Source organism: Leishmania major, chromosome 35, assembly GCF_000002725.2.
Source record: "Leishmania major strain Friedlin complete genome, chromosome 35".
In the NCBI taxonomy this organism is placed as follows: domain Eukaryota; phylum Euglenozoa; class Kinetoplastea; order Trypanosomatida; family Trypanosomatidae; genus Leishmania; species Leishmania major.
Window position 1 is genome coordinate 906,689 of NC_007284.2, and position 20,720 is coordinate 927,408.

At 60.5% G+C, this 20,720-nt stretch overlaps 4 protein-coding genes across 4 annotated transcripts; all 4 read left to right on the forward strand.

Annotated features, from left to right (window-relative positions):
• Positions 1-876, forward strand: LMJF_35_2230 (conserved hypothetical protein; the record flags this gene model as incomplete). Its single annotated transcript, XM_003722569.1, has 1 exon — positions 1-876. One exon carries the CDS (start codon positions 1-3, stop codon positions 874-876), a length of 876 nt encoding a protein of 291 aa, XP_003722617.1.
• A 1,212-nt stretch (positions 877-2,088) lies between these two features.
• On the forward strand, positions 2,089-3,648 carry LMJF_35_2240 (conserved hypothetical protein; the record flags this gene model as incomplete). Its single annotated transcript, XM_003722570.1, has 1 exon — positions 2,089-3,648. The coding sequence occupies one exon, from the start codon at positions 2,089-2,091 to the stop codon at positions 3,646-3,648; it is 1,560 nt and encodes a 519-aa protein (XP_003722618.1).
• A 1,945-nt stretch (positions 3,649-5,593) lies between these two features.
• LMJF_35_2250 (conserved hypothetical protein) lies at positions 5,594-14,458 on the forward strand (the record flags this gene model as incomplete). Its single annotated transcript, XM_003722571.1, has 1 exon — positions 5,594-14,458. The coding sequence occupies one exon, from the start codon at positions 5,594-5,596 to the stop codon at positions 14,456-14,458; it is 8,865 nt and encodes a 2,954-aa protein (XP_003722619.1).
• Positions 14,459-16,097: 1,639 nt separating this feature from the next.
• Positions 16,098-17,699, forward strand: LMJF_35_2260 (conserved hypothetical protein; the record flags this gene model as incomplete). The annotated part of the gene is made up of 1 exon (XM_003722572.1): positions 16,098-17,699. The coding sequence occupies one exon, from the start codon at positions 16,098-16,100 to the stop codon at positions 17,697-17,699; it is 1,602 nt and encodes a 533-aa protein (XP_003722620.1).
• Between the last annotated feature and the right edge of the window lie 3,021 nt (positions 17,700-20,720).

Here is a 20,720-nt window from a genome sequence, read left to right on the forward strand (position 1 = left end):
ATGCTGCGAACTTGCCGCGTCTTGCGATTCCGCATGAAGCTCGGAAGCATGTACGTCGACTACAAGATCGTGTCTCGCAACCATCGTCGCTCGATTCGCGTAGAAGATGCCCTAGTCGACCCCCTCCTGCCCACCACGGTAGTGCCGCTGCATTGGTTAGAGCAGCTTCGGTGCCCATCAACGCGCCTTCTCACGGGCTACCACACGGAGGAGGCGGTGTATGCTAAGCCGAACTACGGCGATCGAGTGAGTCGAACTCCTGCGCTGTTGTCTTTGCCCGATGCGGCAGCCAAGACGGCAGACAACGGCGCTCACGCCAACGCGATTCGGGCGGGCCCAGTAGTGCTCTACATCACTGGACAGAGCATCCCCGTAGTTTTGAACCCTCTTTTTGTGCAGCCGGATGAGTGGGGTCTCACTCAATCGAACGGTGAATGGGACCTTCGCATCGGGATGGATGCCATTGAGCAGTGCTCCCTGTACGCCGAGCTCCGCCCGGGTGGGCTGCTGTACTCGAAGCTGCCACACGCAAGCCTCACAGAGGCGATGGAGCCTGTTCAGGACACTCTCAAGCGCTACGGCATGAGGTGCGCGTTGGCCGAGTCGCCGCTGGTTCCACGACCGTGGACGCGCATGCGCTATATGTTTATTGACGAGCTGCAGCGCGGACAAAAGATGACCGAGTTCGTAGGGTACAACCCGCGCAACGGAACTCAGTGGCGCTTCTCGCAGCACACCAAGTACTTCCGCACGGGCATCTGGCGCGAGACCATCCGACGAAACGAGATGAACGATGGGCTGCACGCGCACAGCAGCTGGCAAAAGTCGCCGCAGCAGGCGGTTCCCGAGATCAGCTTTCTCGCGCCCTACCCGTAGCCGCAGCGATCTGCGGTGGGAGGGAGTGCTGCGGCTTTGGTCACGGAGCATGACACGATCCGTAGGCAGGGGCATGTCAAGGAGGCTGCAAAGAAGTGTTGCGCGGGTGCTATCGAGAAGCGAACACGCCTCTTTTGGTTTGGGCTTTGTTTCTCTGCATCTCGCGTCTGTGGCGCTGCGCGTCTCGAAGCCCGCGCCCCCCCCCTCGCCGGTGTGTTTGCTCGCTCTTCCGCGTTACCAGTAATCGGATTTGTGTAAGCTGCTCACTGTAGCAACGACTTACCACCTGCATGTATGTGCGTGCGTGCAATGCTCTTGCACGAGCGCACGCGTTCGGAAGGTCTCGGCGAAAAAAATGCTGAAAGGACAGAAAGCTGAATAAAACAGCGAAGTCGGGGCGCGTGAGAGAGAGTGCGTGTGTGTGAAGGTAAGGACTTGTGCTTCACAGCAGGCAGCTATTCATGTCAACGCCTGACGTGTTCATTACACCCCCACCGGCACACTTTTCTCTCTGCGCGCTTTTGTTTCTCCGCCTCTGTCTTGTGTTGTTGCTAGTTGTGTGAGTGTGTGAGTGTGAGTGCGTGCGTTTGTGCGGGTGTGCATCAGCTCGCAAGGGGCCACACGCTCTTTATGCTCTTCGGCCCCCCCCCTTCCATTCCAGCGAAGAGTGCAGACAGCGAAAAGAGCCGACGATCGCTCAACGCGTGAAGCAGGATCTGGACTGTTTACGTTGCAGTGTCCGCCTTGTCAGAGAGAGAGAGGCACATGGATGCAGCCAGCAGCCTCACAATTTTCGGAGAGAAGTGGGAGGGGGGAGGTATCGATGACGGCGGCCTTTGCTGACCAGGCTTCGTCCTCGGTTTTGTTTGCGTGTACGATCGGCTGAGGAAGGGCGCTACGCTTCTCGAATGGCGTCGCTGTGGTTGTCTTCTCTTGCCGAGAAAAAAAAACCACCCGCAGATGAAGATGTGCTCAGTGGCTGCCTTTGCGTTCGTTCCTCCGTCTGCACTCTACCCGCTTCTCACCTATGCGTCTGTTTTCGCTCTGTTCTCATTTTTTCGTCGTGGTTCTCTGTTGTGTTGGCTCCCGCTGCTCGCGCGGGCAACCGCAGCGAGGAGGAGGGAGTACTACGAAGGAAAGGCCTTGCCGAAGACACGGCGGAGGACAGAGTTGCGCATCCTCTTCTCTGCCAAAGCTGTGCCTCGGCGTTCCATGCCCTTGTGCACTTCATCCACACACCAATGTGTGCGGCAACTGACTCAGCTGGGCTTTGCAGGGCCTCAGCAACGTGGTTTTTGCACGCTCACAGGAGCGCGGCGGCAACGATCACCGACTTCACTACGAGGCCGTCGCTACTCAAAGGGTAATGGTGCGGGTGCAGCATCGGCGTCCTCGAAGCACAACCTTCTGTCGCCATTCGGACATGCTCTTCAGGGCTCATCACGTGGCCCACAAGGCCTTTTTGTGGAGCCTCTAGAGGCTTGGCTTTCCGCGCTCGCAGACTCCGTTCCCTTTTACAAGGACTGTCTCGTGATTTGCCCTTCCACCGCATCAGACGTGCAGGTTCGGCGTGTGTGGAACCGCTGTCGACAACATATCCCCGCTGCCCACGTCAGCGCCCTGACGCCGCGCAAGCACAAGAGAGCCCAGACAACCGCTACAGATGCTGCCCCAACTCTGCTGTCGCTGCCGAACGGCACCTCCGCAGGTGACACGGCTGGTGCAGAGCCACCGATGCCGCTGCCAGCCGCGTCGTTGGTGCCGCGCGGCGGCGGTGGGGACCATCTTACGAGTGCGTCTACAGCTAGGATACCTTCCCTGTACTCGCCGCTCGAGCATGTTTCCCCGGGCTCTCTGGACCTTATTGTGCTACCCAGTAACGTGTTTGCCCATGAGATGCTCTTCGACGCACCGTGGCACTTATCTCTCGCACACCGCGCTCTGCGCCCGCACGGAGTCGTTGCGATCTTTGGCCACGTCGCGGAGGCCGGGGTCGGTGCGCCGGAGTGGGCGGCGACGGATGCGAGGGATTACATCGAGAGTACACACCTGGATGCGCAAGAAACGCTGCGGCTGGCTGCCAGCGACGCTGCCAGAACGCCGGGCACGGATGACGAGCACGTGCGCCATCTGCGTCGCGCTGTGGAGGTACACGAGACACTACGCTCCGGCCACGCCGACGTCCTTTTCCCTTTCCCTAGCGTGCGTCGTCGCTGGTTCACATCCGAGTACGCCCTCCAGCCCGCCCAGCTGGCGGCGCACTACCGCGCAACCCCGCTGTACCAAGCTCTCTACGGCCCCACGGGATCCTTGTGGTGGAACAAGATGCGTTTCAGAGCAGACGTGCGACAGCGGCAGCGGACTGATGCTTCGGCGGTGAGGGGCAGTGAGGAGAGCTTTTTCGTAGATATTACGGGAGCCTCACTGGATGGAACTGCCAGCTTGGGCCAGATTACCGAACGTCATCTGGAGGACCTTGTTGCCGCGTGGTCGCCTCTCGGCGTGCGCCGCCGTCGCGATGTGAACGATCCGCTAGACATGCTGCAAATCATTCTCGACACCCACGCAGCCACAGTCAACGCCTCTGCTGCAAAGCCGCCGCTGCAGGTGCAACTGCACCACTTTGTGGTGACTTGCAGTGCGCGGAGCATGAACGCGATACCGCTATCGAAGGGGCAGATAGGGTTGAACAGGAATCCACTTGCAGTGCTCGGGGGAGGGCAGCGTCTTTCCTTTCACGCCAGCGAAAGACCGAGGGCGTCTGATGTGTGACGGGTGAGCCTTCCACGATTTTCGGGACAACGATGCGGCACATGAGCGAGGACGCATATGTGTTTCGCGTGGTCCCGAGGGGGGGGGAGTGTTGGTACACAGCAAATGCGGGATGCTGCCACCCCACGCGTCTGTCGCACTCACATGGATGGCGCGCCGCTGCTGCTGCTGAATGACCTCCTTCCAGACAAGCTGTGTAGGCTCTTATCAACTTTGTCATCGCGGGCGAGGAGGGAGCGAAGATGGAAACCAAAAATATTAAAGAGGCTGTGCGCCCACGGGCAACATAAATCACCGCTGGGAGAAGAGGGTGCGGATGGGATAATTGTGGCGGTGCGCTTGGCTTGCCGTCGCTCTCTGTTTGGTGGATCGCCTCTCCCCCTTTCCAATATCGTTAAACCATCCTTCTGCTCTGCGGCAGATCGTGACGCCTGCGCGCGAGCTCTCGATGCATCAGTTGTGTTAGTGTGGCATCGCGTCTCTCTTATACGAGTGACTGCGACCCAGCACTGTTTGTACAGACTTATGCTCAACTTCTCCTTCGCCGTCTTCCTGCGACTCCACATATCTTCATTACTTTCCACTTCCGCCCCTCTTCGTGTGTGTGTGCGCGCGCGCCGCTGCTGCTGCAGAAGTCATTCCCGTACCAGCCCGCCAAGCAGCGTCCTTCGGCTTTCGAGTGCTCTTCGTTTTTTCCCTATTCTAGTCTCCTCCTTTCCATCTTTCATCCTCTGCTACTACTTTGCTTGTTATCTAATCGAGTGTGATCGGCTCCTCGCTCTGTCGTCGTCCTTGGCGTCTCTGGGTTTGTTTTCTGTACGGCGAGGCGCGGAGAAGGGACTCCACTGCACACTCGGCTATCCACAACAGCGCAGATACGCGCACACCACGAAACACCCACCCACCACCACCACCACCACCACCCCTGTCATATACATTCACACCGGTGGCTGTGCCTTGTGCTTTTCTAGATCACCATCGCCGCCTACAGCTGCGCACACAATCTCGCCCTCTATCCCATTCTGGGAAGGTGCGCACACGTGCGTGCGCTTCGCGGTGGCCCCCCTCCTTCTTTTCCCTTTCCCCTTCTCTTGTACCCGAGAGGTCTGGTGCGAGCCTTCAGTTGCCCATTGTAGCGCGTGTCTGCCTCTCCTCGCTGTTCGTGTAGCTCCGGCGCTGCGCCCCGACGTCGCCTCACTCGCGCCTTTCGCTGTTCTCGCCTCCGTTCCCAGTTTTCGTGGTCCTCTTGTTGAGGGTTGTCTCGCCCTCTGTCTCCTGTGCCTGTGTTTATTCCATATTCCTACACACACACACACACACACACACACACACACACGCTTTCTTTTCCTTCTCTGCGTTCCTGTCGCGTGGCTCTCTCTACGCGAGTCAGTATTTACGTGTGTGATGATGTCGGCCTGTCCGTAGTGTCCATCCCAGGCTCTCTACTTCGCCACTCACTAACCCCTCCTCCCACGCACTCACACACACTTCACTGAGCTTCTACGCTCATAGAAGCTCAATCGGAAGATCAGGCTTGTACCTCGTGTTTCATGCACCTGGAGCGGCAATCACACACAGACACACACACACACACACACACAACCTGAAGCAACGCGGAACAGCAGCAGCACCATCAACTGCGCTCCTGCTACCGTGGCTCCCCCTCCCCCGCCATTTTTTTCTTTCGCTCTTCGTGTTCCGCACTGTAACTTTGTTTGTGTTCTCCTTTCATTATTATTTAGTGCGGCATATCTCTTGCGTCCCCCATCCCACTTCACCTTCCCACGCCCCTTGCAGCCCCGCTGATCGACGGCGTTAGATGTGTGTTTGTTTGTTTCGCTGGCCGTGGGTGCATCTGTAAGGAAGTCGAGAACGAGAGGTCGCTGCGTAGGGGGGGGGCGAGAGAGAGAGAGAGAGAGAGAGGTGGCGGCGAAGCGTGAGCACAATGAACTTTGTGAACACCTACCTGCTTCTTCCACTGCAGCGCAAGATTTTCAAAAACTTTGGCCACTATGACTACCAGACAAGCACGTTCCACCTCAACGAGGAGCGGGTGAATGAGGTTTTCTTCGACCCTGCGTATAATCCGTTTGTCGACGTGCTGCGCGCGACGTCGCACGCGTCGGCGGTGGCCTCGTCCAAGGCGGCAACAGCAGCGGCACAGCAGCAGCAGCAGTGTGCCTTCTCCTCTTCCACTGTGCGAAGAAGGAACACCACGAGTGACGTTGATGCTGGTCTTTCAGCGTCTCCTTCGCCGCCGAGTCAATCTTGCAGTGGGCCGGTGAACAGTGAAGCCGCAGCGACGAAGGCGGCGAAAGGGGCGGAGAGCAACAATGAATTCACTGCCGGCGTACCGCGCAGCCCACCGGTGCGACTGCTCAGAGGCAAGATTCGCTCCGCCGGGCTTGTGTCGTTCCTACGCCAAGTCACGACGCAGAAATCGCTGTCGGTGGAGTCAATGGATTTGGTCTTTGACGTGGCCACCGCGGCTATCGCGGACTCTACTGACGACTCTCACACAGACGCTCCCTCTCTGGTGACCCGGCCCGCGGGTGTGCCGCAAGATGCGGAGGACGATACTGCACGTCAGCGAGACAGTGCTTCTGTCCCAGACCCTGCAGTGGCAGGGCTCTCTGTTGCGGAAGAAGGCGACGACGCGAAACCTACGCAGCCGCCCTTGTACTCGTCGAGGCGGCTTCGGCGCGACGAGATGGCGAAGCTGGCACGGTCGTACTCCATTGAGGATCACTCATGGCTACACATCGAGGCGGAGAATCAACGCAGCTCACCCGACGCGACAGGGGCGGACTTTGGTGACTTGGACGCGGACGCTGGGTTGCTAACCGCTGATGGCGCCGCGAGGCCGGCAAGCCCCAAAGAAGGTCCCGCCACACAGTTTCACACCGTGGGGGACCTGATGACATACCTTAAGCAGCAGCTGCAGGGCGTGGCGGTAGGCGTGGAGGAGGTGCGCCTCACCTTCTGCATCCCACCCGTTGGGGCCGCCGGGTCACTCCTGCGCAGCACAGACTCCGCGAGCCGCCGCAGCGGCCGACCGCATGCGGCTGCACGGGCAAGTGCTGCGGCGGCACCGCTGCGCGTGCTCAGTGGAACACGTGTGTTGCATCTGTCGTGTCGTCGAGGGCTACGCTTCACGGTGGACGAGTCCACTGGGGCGTCGGTGGAAGACATGCAGTGCACGGCGAGCATACAGGATTGGCAGTGCTACGTTCATGTCATGGCCAGCGATGGCCCGCTGCCGTCGGAGTTCTCGCTGGACGACTTGGTTTTCACGACGTCTACGGCGCTCACCGCGGGTAGTGCAGAGCAGCCGCCGGGGGCAACAGCGAGGGATGACAGCGAGCCCGCTGCTGGGGCACCCTTCACGGTGCGCGTTGCCCGTCGAGGTGCCGGTGCAGCTGCCAACGCCATGAGTACTTCGCCTTCCCCTTCGCTGGTGTCTGCAGATGCGCCGCTGCCGCCGCCGAGGGTTCTTGTGGACGTGGACGCCGCAGAAGGTTGGAGCATCGTTCTCTCTGCAGTGCAGATAGCCCACCTGGTGGCCATGATGAAGCAGGTAATGGGCGATACGACGGATTCTGATGAGGGCGTGGCTTACGCATGCAGTCTCTCTTCCTTCTCTTCGGCAGTGGAACCTGCCAGTACAGCGGGAGAGCTGGCAAAGCAGGTAGCGGCGGTCCCACTAGATTCTGACGAGGCCGTCACTGCCGCCACCTTGACCGCCGCACAGCTGCGCGCCGCCGCCAAGTACGTGAGCGTGCATTGTGGTGGGTGCTCTATCAGCTTGCTGACGAGGTCCGTGGTCGACGCCAACGCTGTCGCGTGTGCGTGGCGCTGCGCGCTTTCCTCGCAGCAGCTTGCCCTTCTCGACCCGCGGGCGACAGCCCCTTTGCAGCAGCCGACTGCTGCTTCAACCCTGCCCGTGTACGAGGCCCTCACCACGCCGCACTTCACCTATGTCATGCGCGATGCGGACATACTCTTTCCAAACATCGATGCTGAGGCGCCCTTGTCGTTGTCCACATCTTTGCCGACTGCCAGGGGCGTTTTCCAGCAGTCGGCAAGGAAGCGGAAGATTTACCGACGCATCTTCGACAACAAACTGGCCGACCCCGCCGTGACAGAGCAGCTCGCGCGGGCACGCACTGCCGCAGGAAACTCCAACGGCGGCGGCGTGAGTTTTTTCCTTGGCGTCGGGTCGATCTCTTTCTTGGAGTACCGCCACGCCACCGCCGCGGCCGGGCAACGCAGTGCAGCGTCGTCTTATTCGTTTTCCGCTGCTGAAGTACGTGGCGTGCCGCTCTTGTCGCCGTTGCTGGCGCACTCACTGCGACCCGCGAAGCTTATGCACGCAGAGCGCAGCCCATACGCCTTGGTCATCTTCCACCGTTCCACACCGCCACTGCCGGATCAACCGCCTGCCGCGGGAGTACTGGCCCCGCCTCCGTCACCTTGCCTGCGCATCTACCAGGAGACTGTCGTCGTTGGTGTGGCCAAGATCTCCGTCCAGCTTGACGCAGGACTGGTTGAGGTCCTCGCGATGTACGGCACTACTGTCGAGAAGCTGATCCGCCGCGTGGGCGGTGTGCAGAAGGGGGGCAGAGGGGAGCTAAATCGCACGGCAGAGGCTCTGACCGGCACCACAGGCTTGTCAGCTCGCAGGCTCTCTTCGCCGCCGTCACCAATTCTGCCTCTATCGCCCGTGATCCGCACCCGCAGCTCCGTCAAGGTGCTCCTGGAGAGTGTCGATGCGTCGATTCGATTCCCTATCCACCCGAACGGCACCACAACCTCACCTGAGCTCCCACCCGATCTCGCTGATGGCGTGTCTGCGTCTACCGCATCCCCCGCCTCAGCTGCAGCCGAACCACAGTCGTTGCTACTCGCACGCCTTCTGCAGCGCTTACGAGAGTCGAGTTTCGACACCCATCGTCATAACCGTGCACTCCTCCGCCGCCGAGCGCGGCAGGCGAAGGGCGACGGAGACCGCGTCGCGGCATCGCCCACAACGGCATCGGCAAAGCTGGCGGAGGAGGCGGCAGTTGCCTCAGCGATTGTCGTACAGGAGCAGCTTGGGTTTCCCGAAGACGTGGACACGCGGGCGCGCTTCCTGCCCGAGTTGCTGAGCTTTTCGCTGCGCGATTTGCAGGTGGTACACACGCCATCCGCGACCACGGCTGCTCGCGGCGCCGATGTGGCCACACCCGCTGCTGTGGTTTACACACCCGCGAGTACGTCGGTCAAATGGCGTGAGGCGGTTGTGTACCTGCAAGATATCCTCGAGCAGACCAACTCGGAGCTGTTTCGAGTGGACTACAGTCACGAGATGAACATCAACGTGACGCACACCAGTCTTCCTGGTCTTGTTGGAGGCTCGTGGAGAGCCTTGGAACGCGTTCTGGCGCTGCAGATACGGCTCGGTGAAATCACGACGACCGCACTAACGCAGGACGACTATCTGCTCGCAACTCACTACGTGAATGAGCTGCTATTAACGCTATCGCGGTGCCGCCAGCGCCTGCGTGCTGGAAAGGTAGCCACAGCAGCGAGAGAGCCGGGCAGCAGCGCACCACCGCGTGACCAGGTACCTGTTGTCAGTGTAGCTTCTGTGCGTTCAGACGGCCTCCCTGCCCCTGACGGAGCGGGCGCAGCATTGGTGGATGTCTCGGATGAAAGCCGGTGCTTGAACACATCTGGCGGTGCCGTCCGGCCTTACGACTGCCGCGAAGAGCCGGTCGAACATCCTACCGGCTCCGCCGCAGAAGCCTTCGCCATGGCAGATGCAGTGACCACAAGCCGCGGCCTTGCCGGCGCGAGGGTGAGCAGGTGCGCCGCGGGCGGCGACATTCAGGATGATACTTCCAGGCTCAAGTCTCGAGGCAGCGGCGATGGCGGCGACAGCGCAGATCCGCTGCGGAACGCTGTGCCAGAGCTGTGGCGCCTCTTGGACACGACGTGCACATCACTTGACGTGCGCGTCAGTCGCATTCGTCTGGGGCTCTTTGCGCCTCGTCTCTCGCCGATGGGCCAGGTGGTCGGGGAGCCGCTTTACCGGTGTCTGCCGAGGTCGCAGCGGCGCTGCCTGGTCGACTTGAACTGTCTCTACCACCTTTACATCATGGAGCTCGTTGACGTGTCGGTGCGTGGGCTGAGCGGCGACGGCGCCTTCGCCAAGGCTGGTCAGGCAAACTACGCACGTGTTCGATTGGGCGGCTTCTCTTTGTGGGAGCGGCAGCCGGCGCCGGCGCCGCCACACACGTCCTGCGATGGTCGAGGCGCTGGCGGAGGGGCAGGGGCGGCGGCAGCGTCGCCGCTTTACAAGAGCTACGTATCGAATTCTGTAGGCTCTGGCGGTGCACCACCCGTGTCGCACGGCCTGGGGGGAAGCACGTGCAAAGACTTGGCTTACTATATGCGGAACTCCCAGGCAGCTCACCTTGGCCACCGACGCGCCGGCACTCTGGTGCAGCTTGTGCAGAGCTACGCAGAGGTGCGAGACGACGAAGAGGAGGGGGATGACAGGTGCCACAGAGATGCGAGTGACACGACCGAGGGCGATGACGACAGCGGCGGTCAGTGGGTTAGCCGCAGCTCACGCGTGCTGTCCGACGTTTGGGGCGCCTACGTGCGAGAGCTCCAATCGATCGCCACAACGGCTGGACGAGCCGCGCACGCGCCGCTGCCCACCGTTCGTGAGAGCGGCGTGTGCGAGGTGCGTCTCCTCGAAATGGCGAGGGTGCCGCCCATCGCAACCGCGGCGCACTCCTGCTACACTACGCCGCTCGTGCCCACTGCTTTTTCCGCTGCACCGGTGCCGCCCAACAGGCGGCATTTGTGGCTGCAGCTAACTGGCTTGGGTCTTCATCACGCTGTGGCATACAACGGCGATCATCTGGCGGCGGTACTGAAGCAATACTTCAGCGGTGGTGACGGGACTGTTGGTCCGGCGGCGTCTGCCGTACGAGATGGTGGCGCGGCGAGGGGCGGGGCTGAGGGGTTTGCCGCGTCTGCTTTTCCGGAGGAACCGCTCTGGACGACCAAGGTGCACGTGGACGTTGCGAACCTTATGGCCACGTACCGTCCTCGCGGTGCCGGCCGCTCGCTGGCGGTACTGCTGCTCCCGCGTGCTTCGGTGCTGATAAAGCTGCCCGCGATAGTTCCGGCGTCAGCGGAAGCGCATGGGACCGCCGTACCACCTGAAGAGCTACGACGCGGGAGCGCTGCAGTGAGATTGCCGGCGACGTCGGTGCCAGCACCTGCCTCCGAAGATGTGTCCGCTCCGCTGACGATGCGTGCGCAGGCATGGCTGCACACGTCACTACCGCTTTATGTGTGCAACGACTGTGACGTGGAGGCGCTTGTTCACGAGGTGCTCAACCCGGCCGAGAGTGACGACTGGGGTGTTGACCTGGAGAGCGCCGGCTTTGTGCGTCTTTGCGAGGTGATTTCTACGGCCGCCTGCTCCTCCTCGTCCTCGTTCGCCGCGGGTATGCAGCAGAGCACTGATGACGCCGGTGCACCCCGCACGGGCAAATCGGCTTCGTGCTCGCGAACGCCCAACCTGATTCTCACGGTGCGCTCGAAGAGCTTAAGCGCATCGGCGTCAGGAGCTCACGGCGGCGGTGACACAAGAGAGGAGGGGGGCTCCGTCGACTACGCTTACTTGGCGCCGGCTGTGTCGATGCATCTGCAACACATCGAGCTCTCCGCGTTCATGGCGAAGGACTCCTTCGAGGTGTTCCGCGAGCTTGTAGAGGCGTGGGGATCAGGGACTGACCTGAAGGCGACGGATGCACCGGCAGCGCTCGTCATGCGCAGCGGGCCGGGCTTTGAGTGGGTGGCGGAGGAGGTGGCGCGCAGCTGCGCTCCCATGACGTTCCGTGTGAACCCTTACCTCGTCACGAGAGACAGGGCAGCGGAGGAGGATGCAAGCAGTGGGGGGTTTCGAACCTCTCCAGTCGGTGCGCCGATGATGCGCAACATTGCGAGTGTCGACGACTACACATCGCACTACCCATTTTTGCCGTCGACGACGTCGTTGCAGGCGTCTAGCGACTTCGAATCGCCGTGGACGGTGCCGGAAAAGTCGCAGCTAGGTCCCCCTACTGGCGTTGAAGGCTATAGCGCCTCTCACTCGGCTTTGCGGAGCAGCGCGAGCGCGTACGGGTACAGTCACTGGCTTGATACCCTACACGCTTCATACGGACGAGACCCACAGCTCTACGACACGTACCAGACACGCGCTGCTGAACTCCTCGATGGTGCGCCGTGGGTGCCGCAGCATCAACGAGTACACTCTACCTCCTCGAACGCAAGCGGCGTGGAGCAAGAGAGAGCGCGATGCGGGCGAAGCGTGTCCCCGCTGCCTGCGTCGTCCGCTGATGCCGTGCCGCAGTCCCGGCGCTATGATGAAGTCTCGGACACCATTTCCGTATCAAGTGACGACGATGACGAGCTGACGGCCGAGGAGGGCGCGGCGGCAGTGGCGCCGACGCGCGGCGTACGCGGCGCGCAGGGAGGAGCACCATTCCAGTTACCTCAGCCGCCACTACCGAGCGTGGCTGCTGCTGGTGCTGCGACCTCCTCTCTGTCCTCGTCCTTTTCCGATTTGGAGGATACGGTGGCGTCTGAAGCACAGCTGCGATGGTGCGTTCTACCGTCTGAGGATCCGGTTGCATCGTCGCTGCTGCCCTCTGGCGATCCCCGTCCTTGCGGAGACCGTGCCGACTCGGATGCCGTCGCCGGCGACCCAGGCGTAGCCGCAGAGAGGCGCTTTGACCTATTTGCTGCGTGCGACCGCCAGCCGCACTTCCTCAGCTGCTGGTCGCGCGAGCGAGTCGAGGCCGCACGGCAGAGGCGTGCCGTGCGTCTCAACCGACTCGACTGCACCGATGACGCCCTCCTCCACGACACCCCGGAGAAGTACCTCTACCCGCCGGTCGAGCTTGAGTTCTTCCTGAGCGACTGCTCCCTCAACCTCAGCTTGTACGAGGGAACAGACCTGATGTCGGCAGCCGTCCGAAAGCAGCGGCGAGGCTACCTGCAGATCGTCTCGCGAGGCGCGAGCCTGGCGCAGGCGGCACCGTACGTCTTCGGCGGCGACAGACGGTCAGAGGCGGCGCTGCGCGCAATGAGCAGCAACAGCGCCAGCGCTGACACAGCTGCGCCGTCTGTCACGGCGTACACGGCGGCGCTAGCGCATGATCCATCTCACCTCCCAAACGGACGGACAAAGCCCTCGCTTTCGCGTTGCAGCTACGCCACAAGCATAGGCACCGGCGCTACGTGGTCCTTTCACACCATCAGCGGGGAGTCCTCGACGTCGCGGCTCGAGCGTTTGCACGATCGTGGCTGCCGCAGTGGCTTTGGCGACCGTGATGCAAGCAAGCGGCTTGTCCTCAGTTGCCGCGGCATCACGGTCCAGATGGACACCTTTCCTCAAGGCTCGGAGGAAGACTTGTGGTTCCACGTCGTGGTGGGGGAGGCAACGGTGTTCGACTGCATCAACACCAGCGATGTTCATCGCCTGCTGACCGCCACGCCGAAGCCGCCGGCGTCGCTTGCCGCGCAGCCGAGGAGAGGCAGCGGTGTTGCACGCTGCCATGCTGACATGCCTGGCATCCAGGCTGGCGGCGGCTGCGGTCGCGGTGGGGCAAACGATACGCGACATCTAGAGCTGACTGGGCTGCTGACCTCGTCAAAGAGCGTGCTTGCGGCGGCAAGCGGAGGTATGAAGGGGGCGTCTCGTGCGTCCTTCACCGTCTCTCATTTTCAGCAGGGCGGCAGTGAGCTTTCGCTGGCGGTTCGGCTGCGACCGACGTCGCTGACGTGGAGCGGCGCCTCCGTCGACTTTGCGCAGGCTTTCTTCTCCACTGCATCGGCATCGCCCCCCTCGTCGCCAGCCAACAGCAAAGGCGCAGCAGCGATTGCCGCGTCTTCGCCGTCTGTGCCGGCGGCTGAGGCAGGCACCATTTCCGGAACCGAAGCACCGCCTCTCTTCTACCGCCGTGTGGTAATCCTGCCCACAACGCTGACCGCCGCCGGCTCTTTCCAGAGCGACAAGGGGGTGCTGGCGGCTCTGGCAGAGGGCAACTCGTTTGATGCCTTGCGCAGTATACCGGTGCTCTCGTGGATTTCGCTGCAGGAGATTCCGCTCCCGATCCCGTTCATTCGCGTCGAGGACTGCAGTAGCGCCGCGACGCTTCTGCAGCGCATCGTGGAAGACTCGAACTGTGTGTCGATCCGCTTTTTGCTGACGGCGTGCTGCTGTGGGCTGCAACCGCTCTCCGCCGTGACACGTGTGGGCGAGGCGGCAAAGGGCCTTTTGCTGCTGCCGCTCTCGAACTACCGCGGCGCCGCGCTGCACCACGCGATCCGCACGGCGTCTTCTGTGTTCATGCAGGAGCTGCTCACGCAAGCGTCGGACATGGCAGCGCTGCTGGCGAGCGGGTCCTACCATGCAAGTCGCTCACTCCTCGAGGTACTCGTGGCACCACAACATCGCGGGCTCACCATAGAAGAGCCGTCGCGTGCTTCCCAACCTGCCGGCGTCGCGGACGGCTGGCGGCAAGGCCAAGAGCAGCTGCGTGTCGGACTGCAGGAGGCGCTCACCATGGCAAGCTACTGCACTGGCCCAGACGGGAGCCTTCTGCGCGTTCCCGCAGCGGCGCTGCGCCTGCTCATGGGCGTGTCCGGCGCGGCGACGACAACCCTCTGGGGTGTTCGAAATAGTCAGGGCAGTGTCATGCGCGAGCGCGATGGCCACATCTACAAGAAGAAGTCCTGCTAGGGTGTTTCCTCTTTCCCACCTCATCATGCCGTCCGAAGCGTGTTGGTGAATGCCGTCTCTCTGTGTTGCCCACCCCCGTTTCTGTGTCGCTGGTGCGCGCATTTCGCTGGTTGTCCCCTTTCGTTTTTTTTTTTTATTGGAGCCACCACGTTTTGTGTCTTTTCTCTCTTTTTGTTTGGTTTTGTTTTGTACGTTCGCTCCTCCTGCTGTGTCTTCGCTGTTCTCGATGTGCTGCTCTTTATTCTTCTCTTTGCGCTTGCTTTTGCGATTTTTCACGTGTTTGTGTTGGTTTGTGGGCTGGCGAGTATCTCTTCGTTTTCCGCGTCCTGCCGTGGGACGCCGTCCTCCCTCCCCTCTTTTCCTCCCGGCTTTGCCACCCCGTGGACTGTTTCTTACACTTTCTCTCGTTTGCGTTCAGGTACTTCACAGTCTTATATATGCCGCCAGCGAGTCGGAGACACACACACAAAAAAAAAACATCGATGGAGCTTCCCCGATGCTGCCGCACACCATTTTCTTACGAGAATGTGAGCAGAGCCCGCTCATCTCGTCGCACGAACGCAACGCATGGAATTACAGATGAGTAATTCCTTCTTCGCCTTTACCTGCTGCCGTACAACCGGTTACGCAGTTGTAGAAGATAAAGGCACGTCTCAGCCAAAATTCAGAAAGTCAGCAATAGCAAAAAAAAAGTGCTTTCGCTGTCTCCTGCGCTCTGCCGTGTTGCTCCGCTGCTGTCGCAGCCAGGGAGGGGGGGAGGGGCGGCGAAGAGGCAAGCAAATAATACACAGGTGGCATCTTTCTACACCATGAAGGCCGTGCTTGCTCTCGGCTCGCCTCCCCGCACCTCCTCTCCGCGTAGTCTACGCGTGCGCGTTGCAGCGCCCCACGATCGTCCTGCCTATGCCAAAGCCCATCTTTCACTCTCTTCCCGACTCTCCCCCCGTTTGGTACCACTGCAATGCACTACTCGCTAGGCTCATCTTTGCGTTTCGGTGCCGGCCGCTTTCTGCCCTTCAAACTTCACTCCCTCTTTTCATACTCTCCTGGACGGGTGAGCAGAGCTCGTGGTTTGTCGCTTCTGTGGCACGGCGTCTTGAGTCCACCTGCAGCCCTCGAAGCCCCAACGAGCGTCATTTGGCCGCCTCGCTCGGTCGGATTCGTGCATTCCTCCGCAGCACCGTCGCTTGTCGCCTTTGGTGCCAAGAACCCACTGCTCACACACCGTTGCCTCATTTCCGTTCCTTTTTCTTTACCATCCGAAGAAGCGAAAGGGAAGAGGGAAAGGGCAACGCCGCTGCCGCCCGCGGCTCTCACTTGTATCTTCGCTAAGAGCAGCGTGTGCAACGTATTTGCTTTTGGTTCAACCTCATCTTTTCGCCATCACTGCCAGCACACCCCTATGCCCCCTGCTCATTGACAAGGAAGGCAGCGTTCACGCAAACAAAAACAAAATAAAACGAAAACACTAACGTCGAAGAATGGAGGCGCGGCGACGAAGGCCTAACCAGCTAAGAAAGATAAAAGAAACTTCCCCTTTCGTTGTGACCACTGTGCATTATTGAACCCCCGCAGCCTCCACTTCTCCTCCCTCGCTGGGCGCCCCTTTCCATCCACGGAGACCCACGCGCATACAAAAATGACAGGGACCTCTTTGGAGGCAATGAATGGCAAGGTGGTTGTGTTTCTCCGTACAAGCAGCGTGGCCCGTTTGCCGCTATACCGTCGCCTCCGCTCGCTCAACGTAACGCTGGTGTTGGTGCACCCCTTTACCCCATTGCCCGAGTTTGACGGTGTCTTTTCGCACTGGCTGAAGCACGAGACGAGCGACGTGGATGAGGTGCACCTTGCCTTGTCGGCCTTCCTGGCATCGTGTGGGCTCGTCCCTGACGCGGTTGTGTCCTTCGACGAGTATGCCGTCTACCAAGCGGCGGTAATTGCTGCGCGGCTGAATCTCACTCCGATCCCTCTGCCACCTGCCGCGGTTCTACAAAACAACTTGAAGGATATGTTTCGGTTGTTCTGCAGCGAACACGGCATCCCGTCGCCAAAGTCGGTGCCGCTTCCTGTAGCGGCGGTGCTTCCGACACCAGGAGAGGTGAACAACTGTGCAAGCGACGCGGATGCGCTCTCAATGGCGTTTGAGAAGGCTCGGCCGGCGCTGGTCAAGGCTATTTCCAAGACACTAGAGGCCGAGGCGCTCGCGTTCCCAGTGGTGCTAAAGCCCAGTCCAGGGGCTGGAAGCCTGTTAACCCGCTTGTGCCCCACCCTGCACGACGCGGTGGAACATGTGTGGTCTATGTGGACGGTGCTTGCGGGTCATCCAGTCACACGAAACTTTGCCGCCCTCACCAACAGTGCAGCGGCTGGACCTGTGCTCGAAGGAGGCGCGGCCGCTGTGCAGATACTCGCGGAGGAGTTCATTGAGGGACAGGAGGTCGACATGGACTGCGTTATCGAGCACGGCGTCGTGCGCTTCTGCTCCATCTCAGACAACTTCGAACCGTCTCCGCCGTACTTTGCTGAGGTTGGCGGGGTTTGCCCATCAGCGCTGGGGCACTGTGGCCAGTGTGCCCTGCGTGAATTGCTCGACTCATACGTCTCCGCGCACGGAGCGCACTTGCACGGCGTTATTCATTTTGAAGCCAAATACGACCCAGCACGCCAGCGAGCCTACGTGATTGAAGTGAACTGTCGGCCTGGAAGCGCGGAGACCAGCGTTATGATTCAAACTGTGTATCGCGGGCTGAACTTGGGTGAGGCACTAGTGCGCTGTGCGTTGCAGATACCTATCCAGGAACAACTGGCGGGCCTTTTCCCAGAGCTTCTAGCCGGCCAGCAAGAAGGTGGTGTGGAGATGCCGTGGCAGAAGGCAACTCCATCGCGCCATCCCGAGGCGGACGCAAACGAGCGTATCCCGAACTCCGCTGCACGCACAGCGGTGTGGTCGCTGCTCGGCGGCCCGTCTCACGGATTCTTTCCACCACAGTGCTGGGCGGCGTCTGTGAACATTTATCCGAAGCAGGATGGGGTGCTGAGTAAGGTGCGTGTTCCGGTAGAGGACGCTTCGCTCGTTGCCTTCTCCGTCTCGGCGAGGCCGGGGGATGCTGTGGCACCGCCGCCGAAACAATTCTACATGATTTGCTGGATGGTGGTGCAAGGCACGACCGAAGGGGAGGCGAAGGACAACATCCGTCGAGTGACTGACACATTTGAGCAGAAGGTGACATTGCCGCTCTGATGCGTGCGATCTCTCGAAGCAGGCCCACATACATAATTGCAAAGCTGTGAAGCATTGAAAAAGTGCGCAGCCACGGCGGCATCGATCAAGCGTAAGGGCGAACGCACCGTGCTCGTGTTTCTTACGTGCGTTGCGGTCGAGAACGTGAATGCTTTCGCTTCCATTTTTCGTTCGCCTCTCTTCCATCTTCGTGTCGCCGAGAGGTCGAGCAAGGTGAGGATGGTCGGTGGCGGAGAGGTTCTATACTGCGGGGGATGTGTGCCAGCGCACACGTGTTTGATGGGTGCCCCTATTACTTATTGATCTTTCTCTTTTCAGGTCTTTGCTCCCTGATAAAGCGGGCCACCTCGCCGTGGCATTAGGGTCTAGCACCTGCTCTATGGGGAAGCCAAGAGCCTGCAGCCTGTCCTCGGGTACGTCGGCAAACTCTTAGCGTCGGCGGGACATATGTGTACGGGCACTATGCTAGAGAGACTCGCACCAATTATCACGTTCGCTCTTGTCCACTATGAATTGTGTCGGCGATTGGACAAATCCAACCAGCTGTGAGTTCTTGGTGCGCAGACGCTTGCTGATCTACGTGCCCCCTTCTGCTTGACGAACCCACTTCTGTCAAAGGTGTGCGGATTCAGGAGAGAGTAGAATGCCTCCTGCTGCCAAAGGCTCACGGCAGTGTCCTGAGTGTCGCGGCAGCATGCAGGCAGGCCATCCAGACGCGCCCCCCTCCTACGGTGGCATGGACGGTGAAGGCAGCGAGTCCTCCTCTCTCAGGCAAGAACGCCGTCTTGAGGCAGGCCACAGGATGCCGCAAATGCGAGCCCTGCGCGCGCAGGCGCTGTGAAGCACAGCTGGCAGGGTGTACCATATCCGAACAAGGCATGCATAGGTGATAGGAGCCAAAGTGATGGACAGGACAGGCACGAAGAGATCCACATGCATCAGCCCCAATGTGCGTGTGTGCGGAACATGCGGCAGCCCCTCTACATCCCAACGGGGTGGGCTGGTGAGGCGCAGACGCCGGAAACATGACGAGAGCACCACCGAGTTGCACCATCGAATCCTCCAGGTTCGCATGTGGCGAGACACCGCACCATGATACGGCACGCCGCGACTTGAAGCGATAGAGAGAAGCGTGGCACACCGGCAGAGTGTGCAGGTCCTCGGAGAGTCCTGGCCTCAGGCTGGCCCACTTCCTCCTCGAGCTCGTGCGGCATGCACCTAGGCGACCGCCCCCCTCCCCCCCTGTTACCCCTACGGCAGAGACGCCATCGCTTCTTCCCTTCAGGATGCTCGACGCGGCCCACGCGAGTGTCCGTGTGATGCCGATCGCGCAGCACGTATGCTCAGAAGGGACGATGACGGACAAGGAGGAGCCCGTTAGGCGCATGACCTCGATTCAGCGGCAAAGCGATTTGTCGCAGAGGGCTAGGGTTCGGCAGGATGCCTACAAAGGTAGATGAAAGGCTGTGTTTGCGCATGCGTCTCTTGTGTTTCCGTTATTTATATCGGTCTTTTTCACAGTATACTGACACACGAAAAAAAAAACGAAAGGGAATTCAAACCACGGAACACGTCTCAGCTCCCCGGATCACGACTGCCGAAACACGAGCTCTTCATGACTTTCCATTCCAATGGTGAACTTTTTTTGTGGCGTTAGCGTGTCTCATCCATGGCCCACCCATTATCCTATCAGTGAAAGAGGCGGCATGGCAGCAAGCCCTATCTCCGCAAAGACGAAAAGAAAACGAACGGAAAACCATCCCCTGACGGCACAGGGCATACATTTCCACTGCTGGGCATGCGCGAGATGCCAGCTTCTGCATGTTGTTCAACCTTCGCTCGGGGTGTTGGCGGAGTGCATGCAACGGCGAAAATGCATGCGCGTGCGCTGCCCCGCCACCGCCCCACCACTTTCCCCCTTTCTCAAAGGACGAATGATACAAATCGCTCGGTGCGCATCAGCTCGCTCCAGTTTTGACTGTGCCCTGCCGGCTTTTTCCTTTGCCTACATCTCCGCCTTTTCTCGCACCATGAAACATGCACCCCTGCACTTCCCCACATCTACTCGTACATACATGTAGGTGCCTGCGGTATTGATTGCATGAGTGGAACGAAGCTGAACCCGCTCTCCTTCCCGAAAAAAACAAACAACAACAAAGATCAGCGGGTCGCGAAGTCGGTTTGCCACTCTTGTGCAGTGTGTGTGCCTGGGTTGTTTGTCTGCAAAACAGGCACCTGCGTTGTGCCTCGGCGTGTTGAGGTGATTGCACACTGACCTCTGTCTTTCTCTTCCGTATCGATTTCTCCAGTGCTATTGCTGTCACAGTGCTGTTCCAGCATCATGAGCGGCCACAATCCGAACCGTGCTGAGAGACCGGGCAGCGGTGGTGGCGCACCGGCGCGCAACCCCATCACCTACAATCTGGCCGCTCTCCGACTTGCACAGTCCCCGAACGGAAGGAGCCAAGTATCGCCGCCGGTCCCTTCCGGCGATGGTGGGTCTATTAGGCTGAGCCACAGCGGCGCAGCATCTGATGTGCCGCTGTCCGTCTTGCTTGCCGGGCTCAGCACCCCAGCCGCTACCGTCAACACAACGTCGCCGCACCCGGCGGCGGCCTCCGGGCTTAGCGCTCTCTCACTAGTCGGAGGCGGCAGGCCGCCCGTGAGAGTCGCAGGCGCTTCCGCCGCAGTACTGCCCCCTGCGATGGGGTATCCGGATGCTGGTCCAAGCATAGAATCCGGACTACCTCCCAAGTTGACGGGTGTAGCGCAGTCTGACCAAGTGCCACCAGTACCGATGGCTGCGCCAGGTCCGCGAGGGGCCGCACTGGGTTCCGCTGACAACAAACAGCCTTTTCTGGCGGCTGCACCGACCGGCGCGCCACCCCCGCCGCCGCCGGCGTCACTGGGTCACGTTTCCATGCCAGTGCCGAGTGGATCGTTAGTGTTTCCTCCGAGCACACACACCAACACCCCCTCTCCAGCTGCAGCGGCCCACTCAGCGCGGCCTGCACCCTCTAC